This window comes from Zingiber officinale, chromosome 4A, assembly GCF_018446385.1.
Source record: "Zingiber officinale cultivar Zhangliang chromosome 4A, Zo_v1.1, whole genome shotgun sequence".
Lineage (NCBI taxonomy): Eukaryota > Viridiplantae > Streptophyta > Magnoliopsida > Zingiberales > Zingiberaceae > Zingiber > Zingiber officinale.
In genome coordinates this window covers 103,680,273-103,700,216 of record NC_055992.1, presented here as the reverse complement: position 1 = coordinate 103,700,216, position 19,944 = coordinate 103,680,273, and the positions used below count along the sequence as shown (strand labels likewise).

Below are 19,944 nucleotides of genomic sequence, written 5' to 3'. Positions count from 1 at the left end.
AATTATTTTAATTTATTCGATAAAATATGCCGTGAGCAATTGACTACTCATTTGATTTCCAAGATCAGATTGATAAAGGAAATTCAATTAATCTATTTTTTATTTATTTGATTTTCATAATAAAATTTTTAATCAATTACCTAACCCATTTACAAACAAACAGCTAGAAGTTTGATTTTCATGGAATCTCAGCTAGTGGCGCATAGAGAGGAGAGGAGAGGAGAGGAGAGGAGAGTTTAAATGAACTGCTCCACGAGGCCACTTGCAGGCTTGGGAAATTTACACGGGAGAATGTCTCTCTGGCAAGGTTCTCTGTATTACCTTTTGATGTCATTTTGCCAATCAATTCCAAACTCGTCAAATCAAATGGCTCAATCGTCTCTCTCTCCGTTCTTGCACAGTGATTGTGGACAAATCATGAACAGCAGAAAGAATTAAAGAAAAGAAAAATTACATGGAATGTTTGTGCTACTTGTCCTTGGCAGGGAACAAGAACAAGATTCATGATGCGACGCAGGAAGGAAAAAGACATCCACTCGATGACAATTCTCCTGCTCCCTCATTTGTAGCAATCTCTAGGAAATGCGAGTTCCATTTTACGGTTCAGCAAAAATTCACTCAACATTCAGATGCTGAGGAGATCCGGCGGCGGCGGCAAGCTTCGTGCTTCTTCTGGCGCCGCTTGCTTCGCCTCCATGATCGCCGGAGGTGGCGGTGGTGGGGGTAGGTCCATAAGGATTTGAACCACGTCCCTCATCGTCGGCCGCTCCACGCTCTGCTCTTCCACGCAAAGCATGGCGACGTAGAACACGTGCATGATCTCGTGCAGAGGAACCGTGTGGAGCCGGGGGTCGATGACCTTTAGCGCTCCCCCCTTGTCGGAGCCCGTCATCTTCCGGACCCACTGCACGAGGTCGACGCCGTCGCCGAACTCCCCCACCGGCTTCCGGCCGGTCACCAGCTCCAGGAGCACCACTCCGAAGCTGTACACGTCGCTCTTCTCGTCCACCTTCAGCGTGTATGCGTACTCTGTCGAAGCGAGTTCGAAGCTTTTGAGCTCGATTCCGGCGGTCAGATGATGAATTAAAGGAGTAAAAAAGCATCGCGATTACCCGGAGCGATGTAGCCGTAGGAGCCGGCGATGGCCGACATGCACTCCGAGGTGCCGGAGTCTTGCAAGAACTTGGCGAGGCCGAAATCAGCGACGTGGGCTTCGAAGTTGGAGTCGAGGAGGATGTTGTTGGACTTGACGTCGCGGTGGAGGATGAGCGGCGAGCAGTCGTGGTGGAGATAGCAGAGCCCTTTGGCAGCATCGACGGCGATCTTGTAGCGCGTGTCCCAGAGGAGGTGGCCGCCCTTCGTCCCGTGGAGAACCTCGCCGAGGCTCCCGTTGGGCATGTACTCGTAGACCAGCAGATTGGTCTCGTGATTGGAGCAGAAGCCGAGGAGCTTCACGATATGCCGGTGCCGGATGCGGCCGAGCGTTTGAATCTCCGCCGAGAATCCGTGGTCGTGCGGCGACCCGCGGGTCATCGCCAGGAGCCGCTTCACCGCCACCTGCTCACCGTTGGGCATTACGCCCTTGAACACGATGCCGGCGCCGCCTTTGCCAATGATGTTATCCTCCTTGAGGCAGTCGAGGACGTCGTCGCAGGTGAAGTCGAGGCGCTGGAAAGCCGTGAGCCGCCACATCCTGGCTTGGCTCGCCTTCTTTAGCGACCAGGCCTTGATGATGGCGGCGATGGAGAAGAGGATGGAACAAACGAGGAGAGCGATAACCAGAAGCAGCTTGAAAGAGGCCGAGAGCGGCCCCCTCGGATGAGTGGAGTTCCCGTCGTTGATGGCGGAGCCACAGGAGCCGAGGTAAGGACCGCAGAGATCAGGATTGCCGACAAAGGAACTCGCATTGAAGTAACTGAACTGCCCGGCAGCAGGGATGAGTCCGGATAGGTCGTTGTAAGAGAAATCGACAGCCGTGAGGCTCTGCATGGTGCCGATCGATTCAGGAATACTCCCCTCGAGCTGGTTCCTAGATAGATTGAGATAGTTCAAGATCCGCATTCCGGCAATCTCTGGTGGGATCTTCCCGGAGAGCCTGTTGCGGCTGAGGTCGACGAAAGTCAACAGCTTGCAGTGGCTTATCTCCGGTGCCATTGGCCCGGAGAAGCGGTTCCCGCTGAAGTCCAGCTTGGAGAGTTCCTGCAACCGCCCAATCTCCGGCGGAATGCGGCCAGAGAACTGGTTCTGGTTCAAAAGAAGCTTCTGGAGGCCGGAGTAGTTGCCGATGGTCGGCGGAAGAGGCCCTGAGAGCCGGTTATTGGACAGGTTAATCTGACCAAGGTCCGGCGACATGGTTACGGCGCCGGTATCCGGGAACCCGCCGGTGAGGATATTGTCCTGGAGCTCGATCTGTGAGAGCTTCGGCAAGCTGAAGAGAGCATCGGGGATCGATCCGTTGAGGTAGTTCTCCCCCATTCGGATCCTGGCTAGTGACTTGCACGCGCCGAGAGTCGCCGGAATGGGGCCGAAGAGGAAGTTGCCGAGGGTGATTAGGGTATGCAGCCGGTTCTGGGAACAGAGGTCCGCCGGAAGCGTTCCGGTGAGCTTGTTCGATGAGATATCGAGTATCTCCAGACGCCCACTCTGGCCTAGTCGCTCGGGAATATTGCCGGTGAAGTTGTTATCCCATACTTGGAGCACCTCCAGAGCCGGCAGGTCGCCGAGGAAGTCCGGGATCGACCCGTGGAGCTTGTTGCGGAACAGATTGAGCAGGGTCAGGTTGCGGAGCTCGGCGAAGGAAGACGGGATCTCGCCGGAGAGGGCGTTGTTGGAGAGATCCAGCGACTTGAGGTGGCTCAGGCGGCCAAGCTCCATGGGAAGATTGCCGGAGAGTCCGTTCACCTGGAGGAACAGCGTGTCGAGGTTCTGGAGTTTGTCGAGCTCGGGAGGGATCTCCCCTGTCAGGCCGCAGTTGGCCATGTCGAGACGGACGAGCGACGAAAGGCCGCCGATCTCCGGCGGGATGCCGCCCTCGAAGCTGTTGAAGTAACCAACATAGAGCTGTCGTAGACGGGTGAGATTACCGAGTTCGGGGGGCAGGGAGCCGACGAGTTCGTTGCCAGAGACAGCTAGGTACTCGAGAAACTCCCAACGACCAAACTCTGAGGGGATGATGCCGGTGAAGAAGTTTCCCCCAAGGTGGAGGTGGCGGAGGTTGGGGATCTCGGAGAGCTCCGTCGGGAGGGGGCCGGTGAGGTTATTGTTGTAGAGGTCGAGTACGACGAGGTTCTTGAGGCGGGAAAGGGAGGAGGGGAAGGTTCCATTGAAGACGTTATTGGAGAGATTGAGGTGGCGGAGGTTCGCGAGGCGAGAGAGCTCGGAAGGGACGGGGCCGTAGAGTGAATTGGCGGCAGCGGAGAGATTGAGCAGGTGGCGGAGGCGTCCGACGGCCGGGGAGAGGACGCCGGAGAGATTGAGTCCGCCGAGGTCGAGTGACTCGACGAATCCCTGAAGAGAGTCGCAGGAAACGCCGGGCCAGGAGCAGTGGCCGTCGACGGAGGAGGAGTTCCAGGCGTCGAGCACGGAGGAGGGATCGAGCACGGCCGCCTTAATTTCGAGCAAGACGTCAGCCTCCATTTCCTCCTGCGCCGCCGCGGCCAGTAAAGCGGCGGCGAGGAGGAAGAAGAAGAGGCTTTGGCGGCGGCGAGGCGGCGGGGGCGCCATTGCTTTGGGTCGAGCGACGGGAAGTAGGACTGAGGAGCGTCGGGGTTGCCACGGCCTTGCTTTTATTATCGCCAAATTACTTAATTTCCTCCCCTTTTTATTTTTTGGGAAACGAAAATTTTATTCAATTTTTTTTTAATTTCAAATTTTATTTTGGGGTCATCCGATCGAGAAGGGACATTGTTTTCATCCCTATTTCAGTATTTTGTTTAGATGCTATGAAATTTGCATAAACATTGAAAGGCAGAGTATTTTATTTTATTTTATTTAAAAAAACATAATAATGTAATATTTCACTAAATCATAATTATACCCAAATAATAGACCAATTTATTTAAAAAATTTAATTTAAATTTAGAAATCAACTGAATTGATCTATTAAATTGATTCGATTCCTACACACTCAGCCACATTAATGTATACTGCTCAAAGTAAATTGTAATCTGTTTAAGCTTTCAGGGGACATTAGTTGATAGCTAGCAGCACTGCTCAAGTACCACATGAGCCAGGTCGCCATGAACTCGGACCACACTCCATTATTCGAAAGCTCATCACTGTTCGATCAACTTCACCGCAGAGCCACCGCGGTCCCGACTCGCACATGAGTAGTTGCATTCAAGCACAGCAGCTTCTAGCGGCAACCATCATGGTCCAGCAGCAGTGAGTGCATTTACATCGAACCTTGTTGATCGATCTTTTTCCAATGGTAGCTTAATAATTAGAACTTCCCTTTGGCTAACCACTAAAAACAGTCAAAAGAGCAAGACATGAACCGTGTTTGCTGGGTTGACTGCCAATTATTTGTTGGATAATTTTGGATGTAAATTAAAGAGAATCAATAATTGAATTGAATTGAATGATCTCGCGGCATGTGGCTTTATAGACATGTATGTAAGATCCTAAATTCTTGCAATAAACAAGTTGATCTTGTCTGTAAACTGATCAGTTTAAATTATATCTCTGGACCACCATCAACATAATGATCGAATCCAAGTTTGTAATTAATCTTGCTGGTCCTCACATTCATTACTAAACCAATGAATGAAGCCTTTCCTATGGATCCCATCTCTGGTAAAATGAGCCCATGCTGCAGAAACAGTAGGGAATTGTGCCTTCTACGTAGTCAAATCTTGCACACTTTCCATAGTCAAGCAACAGGCGAGAAGATGATTGCTACAGTCGGCGTAAGTCGGTCGTAAACAAATTTTTAAAAAGGTTTGTAAAATAAAAAAAATTGAAGAATTTTTTTTAACCATTATAAATATATAAAGTTTGAGATTTATAGTTAAAAACGATAGTTAAATAACAAAATTAATAATGTAGATGAGATTAATAATAAATGATGTAAAAATTAAAAAAAAATTGATAATGTAGAGGCTATAAACAAGTTATATATATATATATATATATATATATATATATATATATATATATATATATATATATATATATATATATATATATATATTTTGATATATTGTATATATAATTGTGAGCACCTTGAAAAATCTGCGGCATATCCATTTTCTCTTTTTTTTTTAATTAATTGTTTTTTAATTATTCTTTTTAACATTTTGAATTTAAAAATTTTAACATTTCCTTATATAAATCAGTAACACATAGAAATATCCCTTAAACATATTACAAAACTCCATAAATACTTAAATTTATTTTAATTAAATACTATAATGTAATTGGGAAGTCTAAACCATAGAGGTAAAATCTTTAAAAAATAATAGCTTAAAAATTATAATCCAATTAAGAACCCTAAACCTATAAATAAAATCTAAAAAAAATATTTTAATTAATCTTTTAATTCAAAATTAAAAAAACAATATCTATTATTTTTTTAGATTTTGAAAATTCAAAATCAGGAAATGTTAAAAAGAATAATTAAAAAAAAAGAAAATGGATATGCTGCGCGACGCGCATGTGCACTGCAGCATCGCGCAGCATATCAAAATTCTATATATATATATATATATATATATATATATATATATATATATATATATATATATATACACTAGTGTGATCGTGCACACGCGTTGCGTGTGTAATATATTAATATATAAATTATTTGGGTCTTTGAAAATCCGAATTATTTGGATTTTCTAGTGTCATCCTTATAAACCAAGAATTAATTATTTGGGTAAGATTCGTCAAACTATTATAATAGGTTTCCCTATGCAAAAAATTATTTTAATTTAATATTATACTTGTCTTAGTAAAAAAAAACTAAGAAAAGTATATTTTTTAACATCGTCGGCCTAAAATATTTATAGAAGTTTTTTTGATCATAGTGTTGTCAATTCTAAGATATGGGACTAAAAATAACTATATTTTTTTATATAAAACAACCAGAGAAAATTAACGATGAGAAAAATTCATAATAATACGCTGTAGCTGAGTCTCGAACTCTAGATCACTGATTGTTTCGCTTGTGAAATTACTAATAAACCTTGGAATTATTTTTAGTGTAAATAGAAAAAAGGACATTAACGTAAATGCATTTTAGGCTTCACCAAAGTTAGTTAGTAAAGGGGGAAGATTTTTAATAAAATAGTAAGATATATTTATTTATTTATTTGGAGAGAGCGGTAGGTTTTATATTTTTGTGGTATTGAGGTGATATATTGGAGATTTAAAACAAAGCTTATAAAGAACTCTAGTCATTGAAGATGATGTATGTTGGCTGACACCACTATAACAAAAATGTTAAAAGACAACGAATTTTATCTGTTGTCGTAGGTCCTTTAAAACCATTGTAACTGGCTGTATTGTTAAAAATGGGGGCTATGACAACGGTTTTAAACTGTTGTCTTCGAATAAAACAACAACAGTTTTGTAACGGTTTTAAACCGTTGTCTTTGAATGAAAAGACAACGTTTTAAAACTGTTATTGTTTAGAGCACTTTTAATAATACTACCAGTTACAACAGTTTTTGGGGCTACGACAACGATTTTTAACCGTTGTCTTTGAGAGCGATAGATAACAACAACGGTTTTAAACCGTTATCTTTTAAACTATTGTCTTTTAATACCAATATATCATATGTCAATATAAATATATTAAAGAATCATAATCACAAAAGAAAGAATATTCTCCATATCAATGTCATTCAAAATGTTACTTATACAAGAATTACAATCACAAAAGAAGAAGCATGTCTCATATTCAAATAAAATTTATAAACTCCATTTACAACTAATGAACAATAGGTAAAAGACTAGACACTTATGATGGTGGTTCATGCCAAGTAGGATTATACTTAATTATTGTCAACCCAAGTCCTATCACATTCTTCAACTTGTAGGATTTCATTGGACTCCTCTTTCTCACTTGCTGATTCTTCCATGTTAGCCTTTTCCAACATTGTTGATCATCAATTTCATAATAAATCTAGTCCTTAATATGTAGTCCTCATCAACTTCACAGAGTAACTCTTCACTCTCTATTTCAGAGAGTTTAACACAATTACATTAGAAAACTTAAAATAGCATGCAGGGAAATACACTAAGTTTGCTGATGATTTTGCTAAAGGGAATGCCATCAGAAATAGGTGAGGAAAAGTTGTGCCAATACGTGCACCGTCAATGTCTTATTAGAGTTAAAGAAATATACAATGATTAGATAAATGAGCAATCTCTGTGTATGTATTAAACCAAAATCTAATGTTGCGTGGAAAACTAGGCAGGTATATGTATCAAAAATATCAGAAAAATGCAGCTCCTGACTGAATAAGGAATGAGCATTTCATAGGATATACCAAAGAAACTAATATGCTAAGTAATTTCTCCTAGTATATGAAAATTGGAACATGCTATTGTACCAATTCTTGATTGAGTGTGGAGTATCAAAATGCAAATTCTACTAGATGCCACAATACACATGCAATATAGTTTGCAAACAAAATCAAGATAAAATATTTGGTAGCTTCACCATCTATATTATCTATCATCCAACAAAGCAACTTTTTCAATAAGTTCATAGAATATTTCAAAAGCTATTGATTGACAACAATTCAAGGGGAAATCTAACATATAAGTATAGTTATATAAAGAAGCTATTGTAAAATTTACTTGAGTCAAATTGCTAACTTGGATATTAAACCTTTGAATGACTGCAATAATGCCCCTCTTTGGCATTGTAGTTTCTTCAATAAGGCTACTTGTTATATATGTATTTAAATACACACTTTAAAATTTAAACAATGTTAAATAAGGTTCAATGCATTATAAACCAAAAATTATAACAAGTATGAGGTCAAAAAAAAATTGAACAACAAACTATAAATCTTAAATGAGTTTCATATGCTAAATAAACTCTATCAAGAAGCTACTACTTGATTAAAGGATAACATTTCTAGTCTTATTGAAAGTACAGGCTCAACTTGCAACCTTAATCAACTTATTCAAACAATAGTAGATACAACTTGATCAACAATTATTATCTCAAAGGAGGGATCAAGGACTTCTCGGATAAATCTGTTGTAGCATTGCAAAAACTAAGCTCTAATAGGTCTTGTTTCACCATCAAGTTTCTGAAAATAAAATAAAACCATTAGTGTGTTTAAGAAAATAAAGATTTCTAATCTACTCATCTGTCAAGCACCCAAGAGGTATGAGCTTTATCAAGACTAATAATTTGTGAATAAAGTCAATAGGAGATGAAGGACTAAGATTAAGGGCACTTTCAAAGAGGAACAATTATAATGTCATGCAGAGGGAAAAATATAGAATTAGATATTCAAATTATACAGTAGCCCAGCACAAGTGACACAATAGACTTCTTCCAAGACAACTAAGATATTAATAGACTTATTTTGCACTCATTTCAATCTCAAGAATGTTCCATTAAGAGGAAAAAAGTTAAACTAGATGCAAACTAACCTTTCCATTCAGCATTGCAAGTATTTCTTTGATAGGTGCTTACAATTTTCTGATTGTTAATCAAAAGATTTGAGACATGCAATGTACTATTTTTTCACCTGTGTAAAAAACATTGGATTCTTGTATAATAAACATGCTTGAGAATCTGCATGAGTAATCAAATAAATATGAATATATTTGCATAATGAACATACTTGCAATCTTCACATGGAAAAGAAGTCAGAGTAGTAATATTCAAGAGAATAAACAAGTATTTTGGGCATGAAACTATGCTAAATCTATTAATTCCCAAAAATAGAGCCAAATCTATTATTTTCATAATGTATGATGGAATTCCACCAATTATAGTAACTAAATAGGAACAAGATGAGTTGAGCTAGAACAAAGTCAACCGATTGACACAATCAGGTTAGTAAACCTAACAAACTGCCTTATTTGAGACAATCAATAACCACTCAAGTAAATCAGAAATATGACAAACCTCTGCACTGCCTTTCCTATAAAGGACTGAAAGCACTGTTTTAATCAAAGATCACTGCACTTAGAGCAAGATAAATTGGAACTAGATTAGATCAGGTTAGACAAAAGTTAAGTACATTATGATAGTACAGACTTTTACCATTAGAGAAGATAATGAAAAGTTGATAATTTTTACGATTTCTTCGGGTCCAAATAGAAACTACAACAAGAGAAAAAGCCGAAAGGAAAAGAGATAATCTTGAGCTGCAGATGCAATTCCCTTATTCATCATCCTCTTCATCCTGTTCATCGTTCAACAATGTTTTATTTATAGAGACATAATGTAGAAAATAACTTCTTTTTTTTTATTATTAGATTTCAGACCTCTTCTTCTTCATCATCATCATTCACCTCGGATTTTGACTTGTCGGATTCCTCGCCTTCTTCTTCTTCTTCTTCATCTGCGGCAGCAGCATGACTTCCTCCTCCTCCACCAGACTATGAACCAGATAAAGGTGAATGATTAAGTGATTCGATATTGGAGTTGTTCCACAAAAAGCGGTAAGTTTATGATCAGTACCTGGCCTTTGTTGTAGGCAACCATGGTTTTGGTGTAATCAGCTTTGAGCTTTGCTACCTTGGCTATGTATGGAGCTTTCTCCTGCAAAGGAGAGTTTGTTAAAGGTTGTTCAATTGAATTAGCAAATCATGTGTTGCTATTGATTACTTACTTATTTCGTCAAAGATTTCCACTTGTCTCCTCCAGCTAGCAACCTGTTCAGATTAAATTGATGCGCTTATTATGGTGGTAAAAAATCGAAGAGAGAAAAAAAAATCAGTTATAGAGTAGAAAGATCTGTAGGGGAAAGGAAGAGGAAAACTAACCGCTGTGACGGACTAGTTATGTAACGACCACCCTTCTTACTATACTACTACACTCTAAGGATGACCGTTACTTATCTACTAACTCTACTTAACCGATATAATTAAAAATTACATGGAAACCCTACCGAAAAATTTCGGCAGAGTCTCCCCTGTACCGATGACCATATTCAACAATACATGCAATATATACTCAGCCACAAGCGACTGGAACACGTATCAATCAACCACGCAGTATAATAAATCCAAAATAAAGAAAACAATACCACAACTCATCACACCATATCACAATTCATCTACTATGTCCTAATCACATCAAAATATCATGTACTATCTCAAATACTTCTAATCTAGCAAAAGACAATAGAAACTAAAAGAAAACTTCTTTCTTAGTCCCAAGGCTTCCATAGTCCTGGCATCACACATCCTTCGAACACCTCCTTGTCGCATTCCTTTCTATATCTTTTCCTTTCCTGTATCTGCAGTAAGAGGAAATGCAATCTATAAGCAAAATTTGCTTAGTAAACGCTATCTAACTCACAAAATCACGGATGTGCATGTATACGAAAAGAACTAGAAACTATATGCTCTAAAAAGAAATAAAGTATAAACATAACTGGTCATGTCAAACTAATAGCAAAGAAAAGCTAAAGAATCTACTCATGTAATTCTAATAGCTAATCATGCTGCTCATCTAATAGGCAAACATGAAAAACTACTCATCTACTAGATAAACATGGTAGAATAAAGAACTAAACTTACTGATTTTTAGAACTATATCAAACTTATTTCATTTGTTTTAAACTTAATCTTTAATGTTTTATGTTTATGTAAAACTTGTTTTACTTGTTCAAAAACTTATACTTATAATACTTCAAAATAATAATCAACTTCTTCTTGGGCCCAGGCGTAGTACCATCTTATGAGCGTTCCCTAATAGGTTGGGGTAGCGAGCCACCAATCCTAAAAGAGCAGACCTCGGTCTACCAGGGCCAAAACATCGGAATTGGACACCTGGATTTGTTTAACGACAACCTCGGAAGTCGGGTACTAGCCTCTTCTTAAAAGTAAAATACTTATAATCTTAATTACTTCTTCTTTAAATGCCTTGGCATTTTAATAGGCACCTTGTGTGCCAAAATCCCTAAAGTCTTGACTTTAGGATCTACTTAAGGCCTCGGCCTTTTCTTTCTTTTCTTTATCTTTCTTATACTTTTCTTTAAAAGAATGCTTCTTACAAAACTAAAATGTTTAAACAAATTCTAACACTGAAATGCTTAAACAAAATCTGCATACAAGTTTAAACAGAAATCTGCATATTAAGCTTAACTAAAATCTGCATATTAAGCTTATCTAAAGTCTGCATACTAAGCTTATCTAAAATCTGCATACTAAGCTTAACAAAATCTGCTTACTACACTAACTAATTCCTGCACTTGTAAGCTTGATAAAATTCTGCACTTGTAAACTTAATAAAATCTGCATTCTAAACTTCATAAAATTTGAACTATCTTTCATAGCAATTGGTACAGGAAAATTTATAGAATTAAATCTCCAGCAGTAAAACTTAGCATAATTTTCCTAGTGTTCCAAGTAACATGTAGGTGAAGCAATTAATTCTATTCGTATTTGAAACCACCTATCCAGTATAATGAACTTCATCATCAGCAGCAGTTTATATAACATTTCAGCATAAATGGGTAGCTATTCATCATCTGTTGAACCTCACTATTAGCCATATGTAATATAGCGTTCAAACCACTCACATGTTACATCTTCTACAACCATTCAAGTCTATAATGCTATCAACCGAAAGGAAGTACAGCAACCTGATTTCACCCAAATTCGTAGCCATTTGCAGAAACAAATCAACCTTGCATTGATACCCTCATCATCCCAGGTTATGCAATTAGGCAGTACACCCTCTAATTAAATCCATAGAGAACCCACAACCAATCAGGGAAATGGGACATCATCAAATCGGACCTACACATTCCGAATCTGTTTAATCTTACCGAAGCAATAAGTCCACTAGAACATCTTCGATCAAGGTCTCTAATTAGTTCAACGTTTCAGAAATAATAGTTTAAGAAGAATATCATCGATCAAAGTCTAAATCTGATCAGCGTTTTGAAAGCAACAGGTCTACTGAAACGTCAACGATCAAAGCTTAAGACTCCACAATATGAACTTCCCGAAACTCAACCAGTGAGAAGAAACACGGCACATAAAACTCAACCAAAAGCCCTAAATCTGTGATTGTAAACCAAACCCTATCTCAACCTCCTATAAAAACTCACGGCAGCAACCCTAGCAGCAAGCTTCAAACAACTTCACAGCATGCTTCAAAATCAAGGGAAAACAGGGAAAAGACTAAAATCGAATTCGGAACTACTCTTACCACAGGTGAGTAGCAACTTACCTTGGGTTTCTTGGACTTACAACCGAGAAGGAGGCTTCTAGGGCTTTCGGCGAGCTTGAAATCCCAACTCTTCTTCGTGCTCCCGACTCCTCCTCGTCGAGAAGAGCTTAAGGAGATGGAGGAACCCCTCGGAGAACCTTGGCCGACCGCTGGATCGAAGCCCTAGCTTTGGCTGCGATTTCGCCAAAGCAGGAGCTGACGCCGTCGCGCGCAGAAGGGAGGAGGAGAGGGGAAAGGTTAGCTCACGGGAGAGGAAAATAATCCCTTCTTATAACTTAGGTATTTTCTAATTTAGTTATGGCTTAAGACCAATTCATTATTAATTTGTTCACGAAACATCAGCGTGCGCGCTTGGTCCGCTGGAAAGGCGAATTCCCGAAGGTCTCGGGTTCGAGCTGCCCTCGGCTCCTTTTTAAACGGAAATTTTATTTCATTTCTTTAGACCACTTAACTATATTTAATTCCCTTATGTTATAACAAAACAGCCGTGGAACAGTTGGCTAACCGGATTCATTTAAGGCTTGGCTTAACCCGAGATCCACGGTTCGAATCTCGGCTTGAACATTATTTTTTTGCAACTTCTTTCGTTTAGTAAAAATACCAAACGATCTCCAAAAATTGCATAAAAATACTCTAAAAATTTCTAAAAATCTCTAAAATATTTCTAAAGTATTTCTAAATATTTTTAAGAACTTTTATAACTCCTAATGAGGAAAATTGGGTCGTTACAATCCCCCATACCTTATAAAAAGTTCGTCCTCGAACTTAGAATAATTTTGTGACTATTATGGGGCACCGGCAGCTTCTTCCCTAGTAAGAGAAAATACTCTGGCATTCATTGGATCGGGTGGGGCTTCCAACCGTCCCTGACTGAGACAGGGTCCTTCTAGCGATGTTGTCATGTGGTGTAACTGTGCAGGCTCGTCTCTATATTGCACTGACTGTTGCTGAGGTGCCATAAACTTGTTAGGACATGCTCTAGCTAGATGTCCTTCTTGACCACATGAATAACATCTAGTTATACCTAAAAGACAGGTTCCTGGATGTACTCTTCCACACTTAGGACAGGGAGGAAACTTGGTCTGCTTGTTTGCTGGGCCTTCCTCTTGGCTACCTCCAAAATTCCATTGTTTCCTTTTGTTACCCTTGCCCTTCCAATTCTGATTACTTGACTGGGGTCTCTGATTCTCCACTGTCTTGTTTTTTATCTTGTCTGGCTTGTGTTGCTCTCGTTGTGCCTTGATGTTGTTCAAATAATGCTCACTAATGCTCTGCTGACGATCTTCGCCATCCGAGGTGGTGTGTTCCACTACTCACATTAAGTGCTATCACCGGTCTCAGCATCCTAAGAATCAGTCGACTCATTCCTTCTCCGTACTTACTAGCTCTGGATGGCCACCTGTTGAACCTCTTGATGTCTTCCATCAATGCACCTTGTCTGAATTCTATAAACTCCTCATAATGCTTGTTGGTGATTCGTTGACGAAAGAATTCTTCATAAAACTCCGTCTTGAAGTCAGCTCATCCGATTGACTATTCTCTTGCTCTTCACTCTCTCCCACCACATACGGGCATCTCCGATAAGCAGAAAGAAGCACACTTGACCTTCTCGACTTCGCCACTCAAGAATCTCATGGTGCTCTCCAGTTGTCAACCAAGCCCGAGCATCCTGTGGCTCATCGTGCTTGAAAACTTTCGGCTTCACCAACCACCGACGTAGGCTTCTTGTCTTCTAGGTACTGTGGGGACTTCCAAGGCGGCTGGTGGAACTTCAGTTACCACTGGAGTTTCCACATTAATAGTTGGAGGAGTGGGAGGGACTGGATGCTGATTCGCCATCAGATTGACGATTACTTATTGCTACTCCGCCACTTGTCTCTGGAGTTGAGCAACAACTTCAGAGAGATTTGGTTCAGCTATTCTGGGCTCTTCGTTCTCCTGTGCTCGGTCCTCAGTACGAACGGTACGGGGGCGTCCTCTTCTTGACATCTAATTATGTAGGAGAGAAACAAAACTAAAATCGTCTCTATTCTTCCTAAGCATATGTATCCAAACATAGAAAAATAAAACAAGAATTTTCTTCTTACTTAAGCGCATATAAACAGATATTCTATACTGCAAATAATAAAGAAAGCATAAAAGAAAATTAAATACTTTCTTACTTGAAGACGGCAAGGATGGTGCTGATGTGTGATGCTGGAAAATGGGAACTGCTCTGATACCAACTGTAACGACCACCCTTCTTACTATACTACTACACTCTAAGGATGATCGTTACTTATCTACTAACTCTACTTAACCGGTATGATTAAAAATCACATGGAAACCCTTATGAAAAATTTCGACAGAGTCTCCCCTGTATCGGTGACCATATTCAGCAATATATGCAATATATACTCAGCCACAAGCGGCTGGAACACGTAACAATCAACCACGCAGTATAATAAATCCAAAATAAAGAAAACAATACCACAACTCATCACACCATATCACAATTCATCTACTATGTCCTAATCACATCAAAATATCATGTACTATCTCAAATACTTCTAACATAGCAAAAGACAATAGAAACTAAAAGAAAACTTCTTTCTTAGTCCCAAGGCTTCCATAGTCCAGACATCACACATCCTTTGAACACCTCCTTGTCGCCTTCCTTTCTATATCTTTTCCTTTCCTGTATCTGCAGTAAGAGGAAATGCAATCTATAAGCAAAATTTGCTTAGTAAGCGCTATCTAACTCACAAAATTACGGATGCGCATGTATACGAAAAGAACTAGAAACTATATGCTCTAAAAAGAAATAAAGCATAAACATAACTGCTCATGTCAAACTAATAGCAAAGAAAAGCTAAGGAATCTACTCATATAATTCTAATAGCTAATCATGCTGCTCATCTAATAGGTAAACATGAAAAACTACTCATCTACTAGATAAACATGGTAGAATAAAGAACTAAACTTACTGATTTTTAGAACTATATGAAACTTATTTCATTTGTTCTAAACTTAATCTTTAATACTTTATGTTTATGTAAAACTCGTTTTACTTGTTCAAAAACTTATACTTATAATACTTCAAAATAATAATCAACTTCTTCTTGGGCCCAGGCATAGTACCATCTTATGCGCGTTCCCTAATAGGTTGGGGTAGCGAGCCACCAATCCTAAAAGAGCAGACCTCGGTCTACCAGGGCCAAAACCTCGGATTTGGACACCTAGATTTATTTAACGACAACCTCGGAAGTCGGGTACTAGCCTCTTCTTAAAAGTAAAATACTTATAATCTTAATTACTTCTTCTTTAAATGCCTTGGCATTTTAATAGGCACCTTGTGTGCCAAAATCCCTAAAGTCTTGACTTTGGGATCTACTTAAGGCTTCAGCCTTTTCTTTCTTTTCTTTATCTTTCTTATACTTTTCTTTAAAAGAATGCTTCTTACAAAACTGAAATGTTTAAACAAATTCTAACACTGAAATGCTTAAACAAAATCTGCATACAAGTTTAAACAGAAATCTGCATATTAAGCTTAACTAAAATCTGCATATTAAGCTTATCTAAAGTCTGCATACTAAGCTTATCTAAAATTTGCATACTAAGCTTAACAAAATCTGCTTACTACACTAACTAATTCTTGCACTTGTAAGCTTGATAAAATTCTGCACTTGTAAACTTAATAAAATCTGCATTCTAAACTTCATAAAATCTGAACTATCTTTCATAGCAATTGGTACAGGAAAATTTATAGAATTAAATCTCCAGCAGTAAAACTTAGCATAATTTTCCTAGTGTTCCAAGTAACATGCAGGTGAAGCAATTAATTCTATTCGTATTTGAAACCACCTATCCAGTATAATGAACCTTCATCATCATCAGCAGTTTATATAGCATTTCAGCATAAATGGGTAGCTATTCATCATCTGTTGAACCTCACTATTAGCCATATGTAATATAGCGTTCAAACCACTCACATGTTACATATTCTACAACCATTCAAGTCTATAATGCTATCAACCGAAAGGGAGTACAACAACCTGATTTCACCCAAATTCGTAGCCATTTGCAGAAACAAATCAACCTTGCATTGATACCCTCATCATCCCAGGTTATGCAATTAGGCAGTACACCCTCTAATTAAATCCATAGAGAACCCACAACCAATCAGGGAAATGGGACATCATCAAATCGGACCTACACATTCCAAATCTGTTTAATCTTACCGAAGCAATAAGTCTACTAGAACATCTTCGATCAAGGTCTCTAATTAGTTCAACGTTTCAGAAATAATAGTTTAAGAAGAATATCATCGATCAAAGTCTAAATCTGATCAGCGTTTCGAAAGCAACAGGTCTACTGAAACGTCAACGATCAAAGCTTAAGACTCCACAATATGAACTTCCCGAAACTCAACCAGTGAGAAGAAACACGGCACATAAAACTCAACCAAAAGCCCTAAATCTGTGATTGTAAACCAAACCCTATCTCAACCTCCTATAAAAACTCACGGCAGCAACCCTAGCAACAAGCTTCAAACAACTTCACAGCATGCTTCAAAATCAAGGGAAAACAGGGAAAAGACTCAAATCGAATTCGGAACTACTCTTACCACAGGTGAGTAGCAACTTACCTTGGGTTTCTTGGACTTACAACCGAGAAGGAGGCTTCTAGGGCTTTCGGCGAGCTCGAAATCCTGACTCTTCTTCGTGCTCCCGACTCCTCCTCGTCGAGAAGAGCTTAAGGAGATGGAGGAACCCCTCGGAGAACCTTGTCCGACCGCCGGATCGAAGCCCTAGCTTCGGCTGCGATTTCGCCCAAGCAGGAGCCGACGCCGTCGCGCGCAGAAGGGAGGAGGAGAGGGGAAAGGTTAGCTCACAGGAGAGGAAAATAATCCCTTCTTATAACTTAGGTATTTTCTAATTCAGTTATGGCTTAAGACCAATTCATTATTAATTTGTTCACGAAACATCAGCGTGCGCGCTTGGTCCGCTGGAAAGGCGAATTCCCGAAGGTCTAGGGTTCGAGCCGCCCTCGGCTCATTTTTAAACGGAAATTTTATTTCGTTTCTTAAGACCGCTTAACTATATTTAATTCCCTTATATTATAACTAAATAGCCGTGGAACAGTTGGCTAACCGGATTCATTTAAGGCTTGGCTTAACCCGAGATCCACGGTTCGAATCTCGGCTTGGACATTATTTTTTTGCAACTTCTTTCGTTTAGTAAAAATATCAAACGATCTCCAAAAATTACATAAAAATACTCTAAAAATTTCTAAAAATCTCTAGAATATTTATAAAGTATTTCTAAATATTTTTAAGAACTTTTAGAACTCCTAATGAGGAAAATTGGGTCGTTACAAGTTATTAGGGTTCTTTTCCTTGAACATCTTCTGAAATTCTTCCCTGCAGAGCTAATCAAGTGAGCAACGATGTACAAAGAAGGGTAAAACAAATCGATGAGCTGATAAGAGAGGATCTCATATGAAGATGAAGAAGGCACTCTGAGGCCTCTTGGGCGTGTTGGGATCCTTGCCAGCTTTGGACTTCCTTGGCTTCTTCGTCGCCCGTTGCAGTCCCTTCTTCACCAAAAGCCTTTAGAGAGAAGAAAACAAGCGTCCAATCCCCCCAAAATCAAACTTTTTCAACACCGATCGATCTGCTAAGAACATTAAAAGGTGAAATGGAATCTCACTTGGTATCAGTTTTCTTGGAAGCATCAATCTTCGATTTCTCCCTCTTCATGGCGAGATCTGCAGCAAAGACGATTTGATCGGTCTAAAATAGTAAAAAAAAACACACACACACAAAAAAATCACATAAATCATGAGAAATCGTAAACTTTACCTTGAGATTAGGGTTCTACAGCGTAGGAGAGGAGGAGCGATTGATCGATGGGATGCGGAGGCGAAAGCGAAGAGGATCAGAAGAGAAGGCGAGGAGGAGTTCGCCGGCATAGATGGGGTCGCCGGTGTGAAGAGATCAAGAAAGAAAAATGCAAAATAGGTGAAGAGATCATAAGTTGGAGAAGGTAAAGGAGGAGAATGCGGCGGTAAAAAATTTTGGGGAGAGGAAAAGAAAAAAACACAGCGGCAAAATATGGCGAAGGGGAAAAACAACAAAGGAAAAAAACAACGGTATTCAACAGCGCTTAATAGATAACGGTTTTCAAAAACCATTGTCATAATTGTTGGGAGATCGGTGGCCGACTTGAAGGGGGGTTGGATAGACGACACCCCAAATACTTGCTTCCTACACTTGTTAGTTTGTACAACGGAAATACAAACTAATATGAATATAAGAAAGCTAAAGACAAGAAAGAAATCAAACTAAGCTACACAATCATTTAACGTGGTTCGGAGATTGCTTGCTCCTACTCCACGACGTGTCCTTGAGATGGGCGATCCATATCCGTTAGTGGATTAGCCCCCGGCAAACTCCGGCTATCTCAAGTCGCTTCTTATGGGTGGAGAAACCTCACCACAATACCAACCAAGAATTTTGAGACTAGTAGACTACTAATTAGGGTTTACCACCACTAATTTCGTCAACTATAACCAAGCTCCCAAGCCTTGGTTATATAGGCCACGGGTTGGAAAACCCCGCCTACCAGTCGACTGTCCTCTATGAAAATTTTACCATTACATCCCAATGGCTCGATACCAGTCAACTGCTAAAACTAACAGTTGGTTGCTCCACACTAGTCGAGCGAACAGAAGCATTCTGTTCACACCTAGTCGACTACATTAGTCGACTGCTGTTTTCACCAATCGACTGCTAAATAACTGCTGCAGTAACTGTTGCAGTAAAACCCTAAAACTATGATTTTACCCTGAGTACAATATCTCATGCACTCGTACCCTCACGACTCACTTGACCCTTCATTGCAGCCTTGACCTTTAGCCTTCAAGCCCACTTCCTTTGGCTCTTGTCCCTCAGATGCATCCAAGCCCGCGGCTCATCCCCAATGTCATCCTTCGCGTATGCCTCCAAGTCGTTTCCCTCGGCCCTTGTCCTTGCTGCCTTGTCCACGGTCCCTCGGATGCTCCATCCTTCACCGGACTCGAAGCCATCAAGTTGAGTCATATGTGTATCCTGTAAACCTGCACACTCATATGCACATATCAAATACAAGGGTGAACCTAACTTAAATCCTTTGCTCAAACACCAAAACACATGGTCGCACGGACCATTGGGATTGTTCCAACAATATCCCCCTTTTTGATGTTTAGCAATATGTTTAAGTTAGGGAAAACAAATAGCAAATAAACATGCTAAAAATAATGGACTTACAATGCCAAGGCTATACACTTGGACTTACACCGCCGAATGGACTTACAATGCCAAGGCTACACACTTGGACTTACAACGCTGAATGGACTTACGTTGCCAAGACTACACACTAGGACTTACACCACCGAAATAAAAATGCAAACATGAATTGGAACCTATCCCAAGGCTCCCCTTACACCTATGCTCCCCATTAAGTTAGGAATATTTCCACAGGGATTTTTAAGAACCTATCCCAATGCTCCCCCTACGTAAAGGCACTTAAGGTTTTCCCAACTAA

The 19,944-nt window shown here is 39.9% G+C and overlaps 2 protein-coding genes across 2 annotated transcripts in view; both read right to left on the bottom strand.

Annotated features, from left to right (window-relative positions):
* Positions 1 to 367: 367 nt before the first annotated feature.
* Positions 368 to 3,802, bottom strand: LOC121970414 (leucine-rich repeat receptor-like serine/threonine-protein kinase BAM1). Its single transcript, XM_042521132.1, has 2 exons — positions 1,113 to 3,802; positions 368 to 1,029 (listed from the first exon to the last, which is right to left on the bottom strand). Exons 1-2 carry the CDS (start codon positions 3,721 to 3,723, stop codon positions 626 to 628), a joined length of 3,015 nt encoding a protein of 1,004 aa, XP_042377066.1. The 5' UTR covers positions 3,724 to 3,802; the 3' UTR covers positions 368 to 625.
* Positions 3,803 to 9,356: 5,554 nt separating this feature from the next.
* LOC121972567 overlaps positions 9,357 to 19,944 on the bottom strand; it is a 48,822-nt gene continuing 38,234 nt past the window's right edge. The window contains exons 3-5 of the mRNA XM_042524220.1: positions 9,656 to 9,736; positions 9,487 to 9,573; positions 9,357 to 9,377 (exon numbers count right to left, since the gene is read on the bottom strand). Coding sequence (XP_042380154.1) covers positions 9,357 to 9,377; positions 9,487 to 9,573; positions 9,656 to 9,736 — 189 coding nt within the window. The remainder of the gene's footprint in view (positions 9,378 to 9,486; positions 9,574 to 9,655; positions 9,737 to 19,944) is intronic.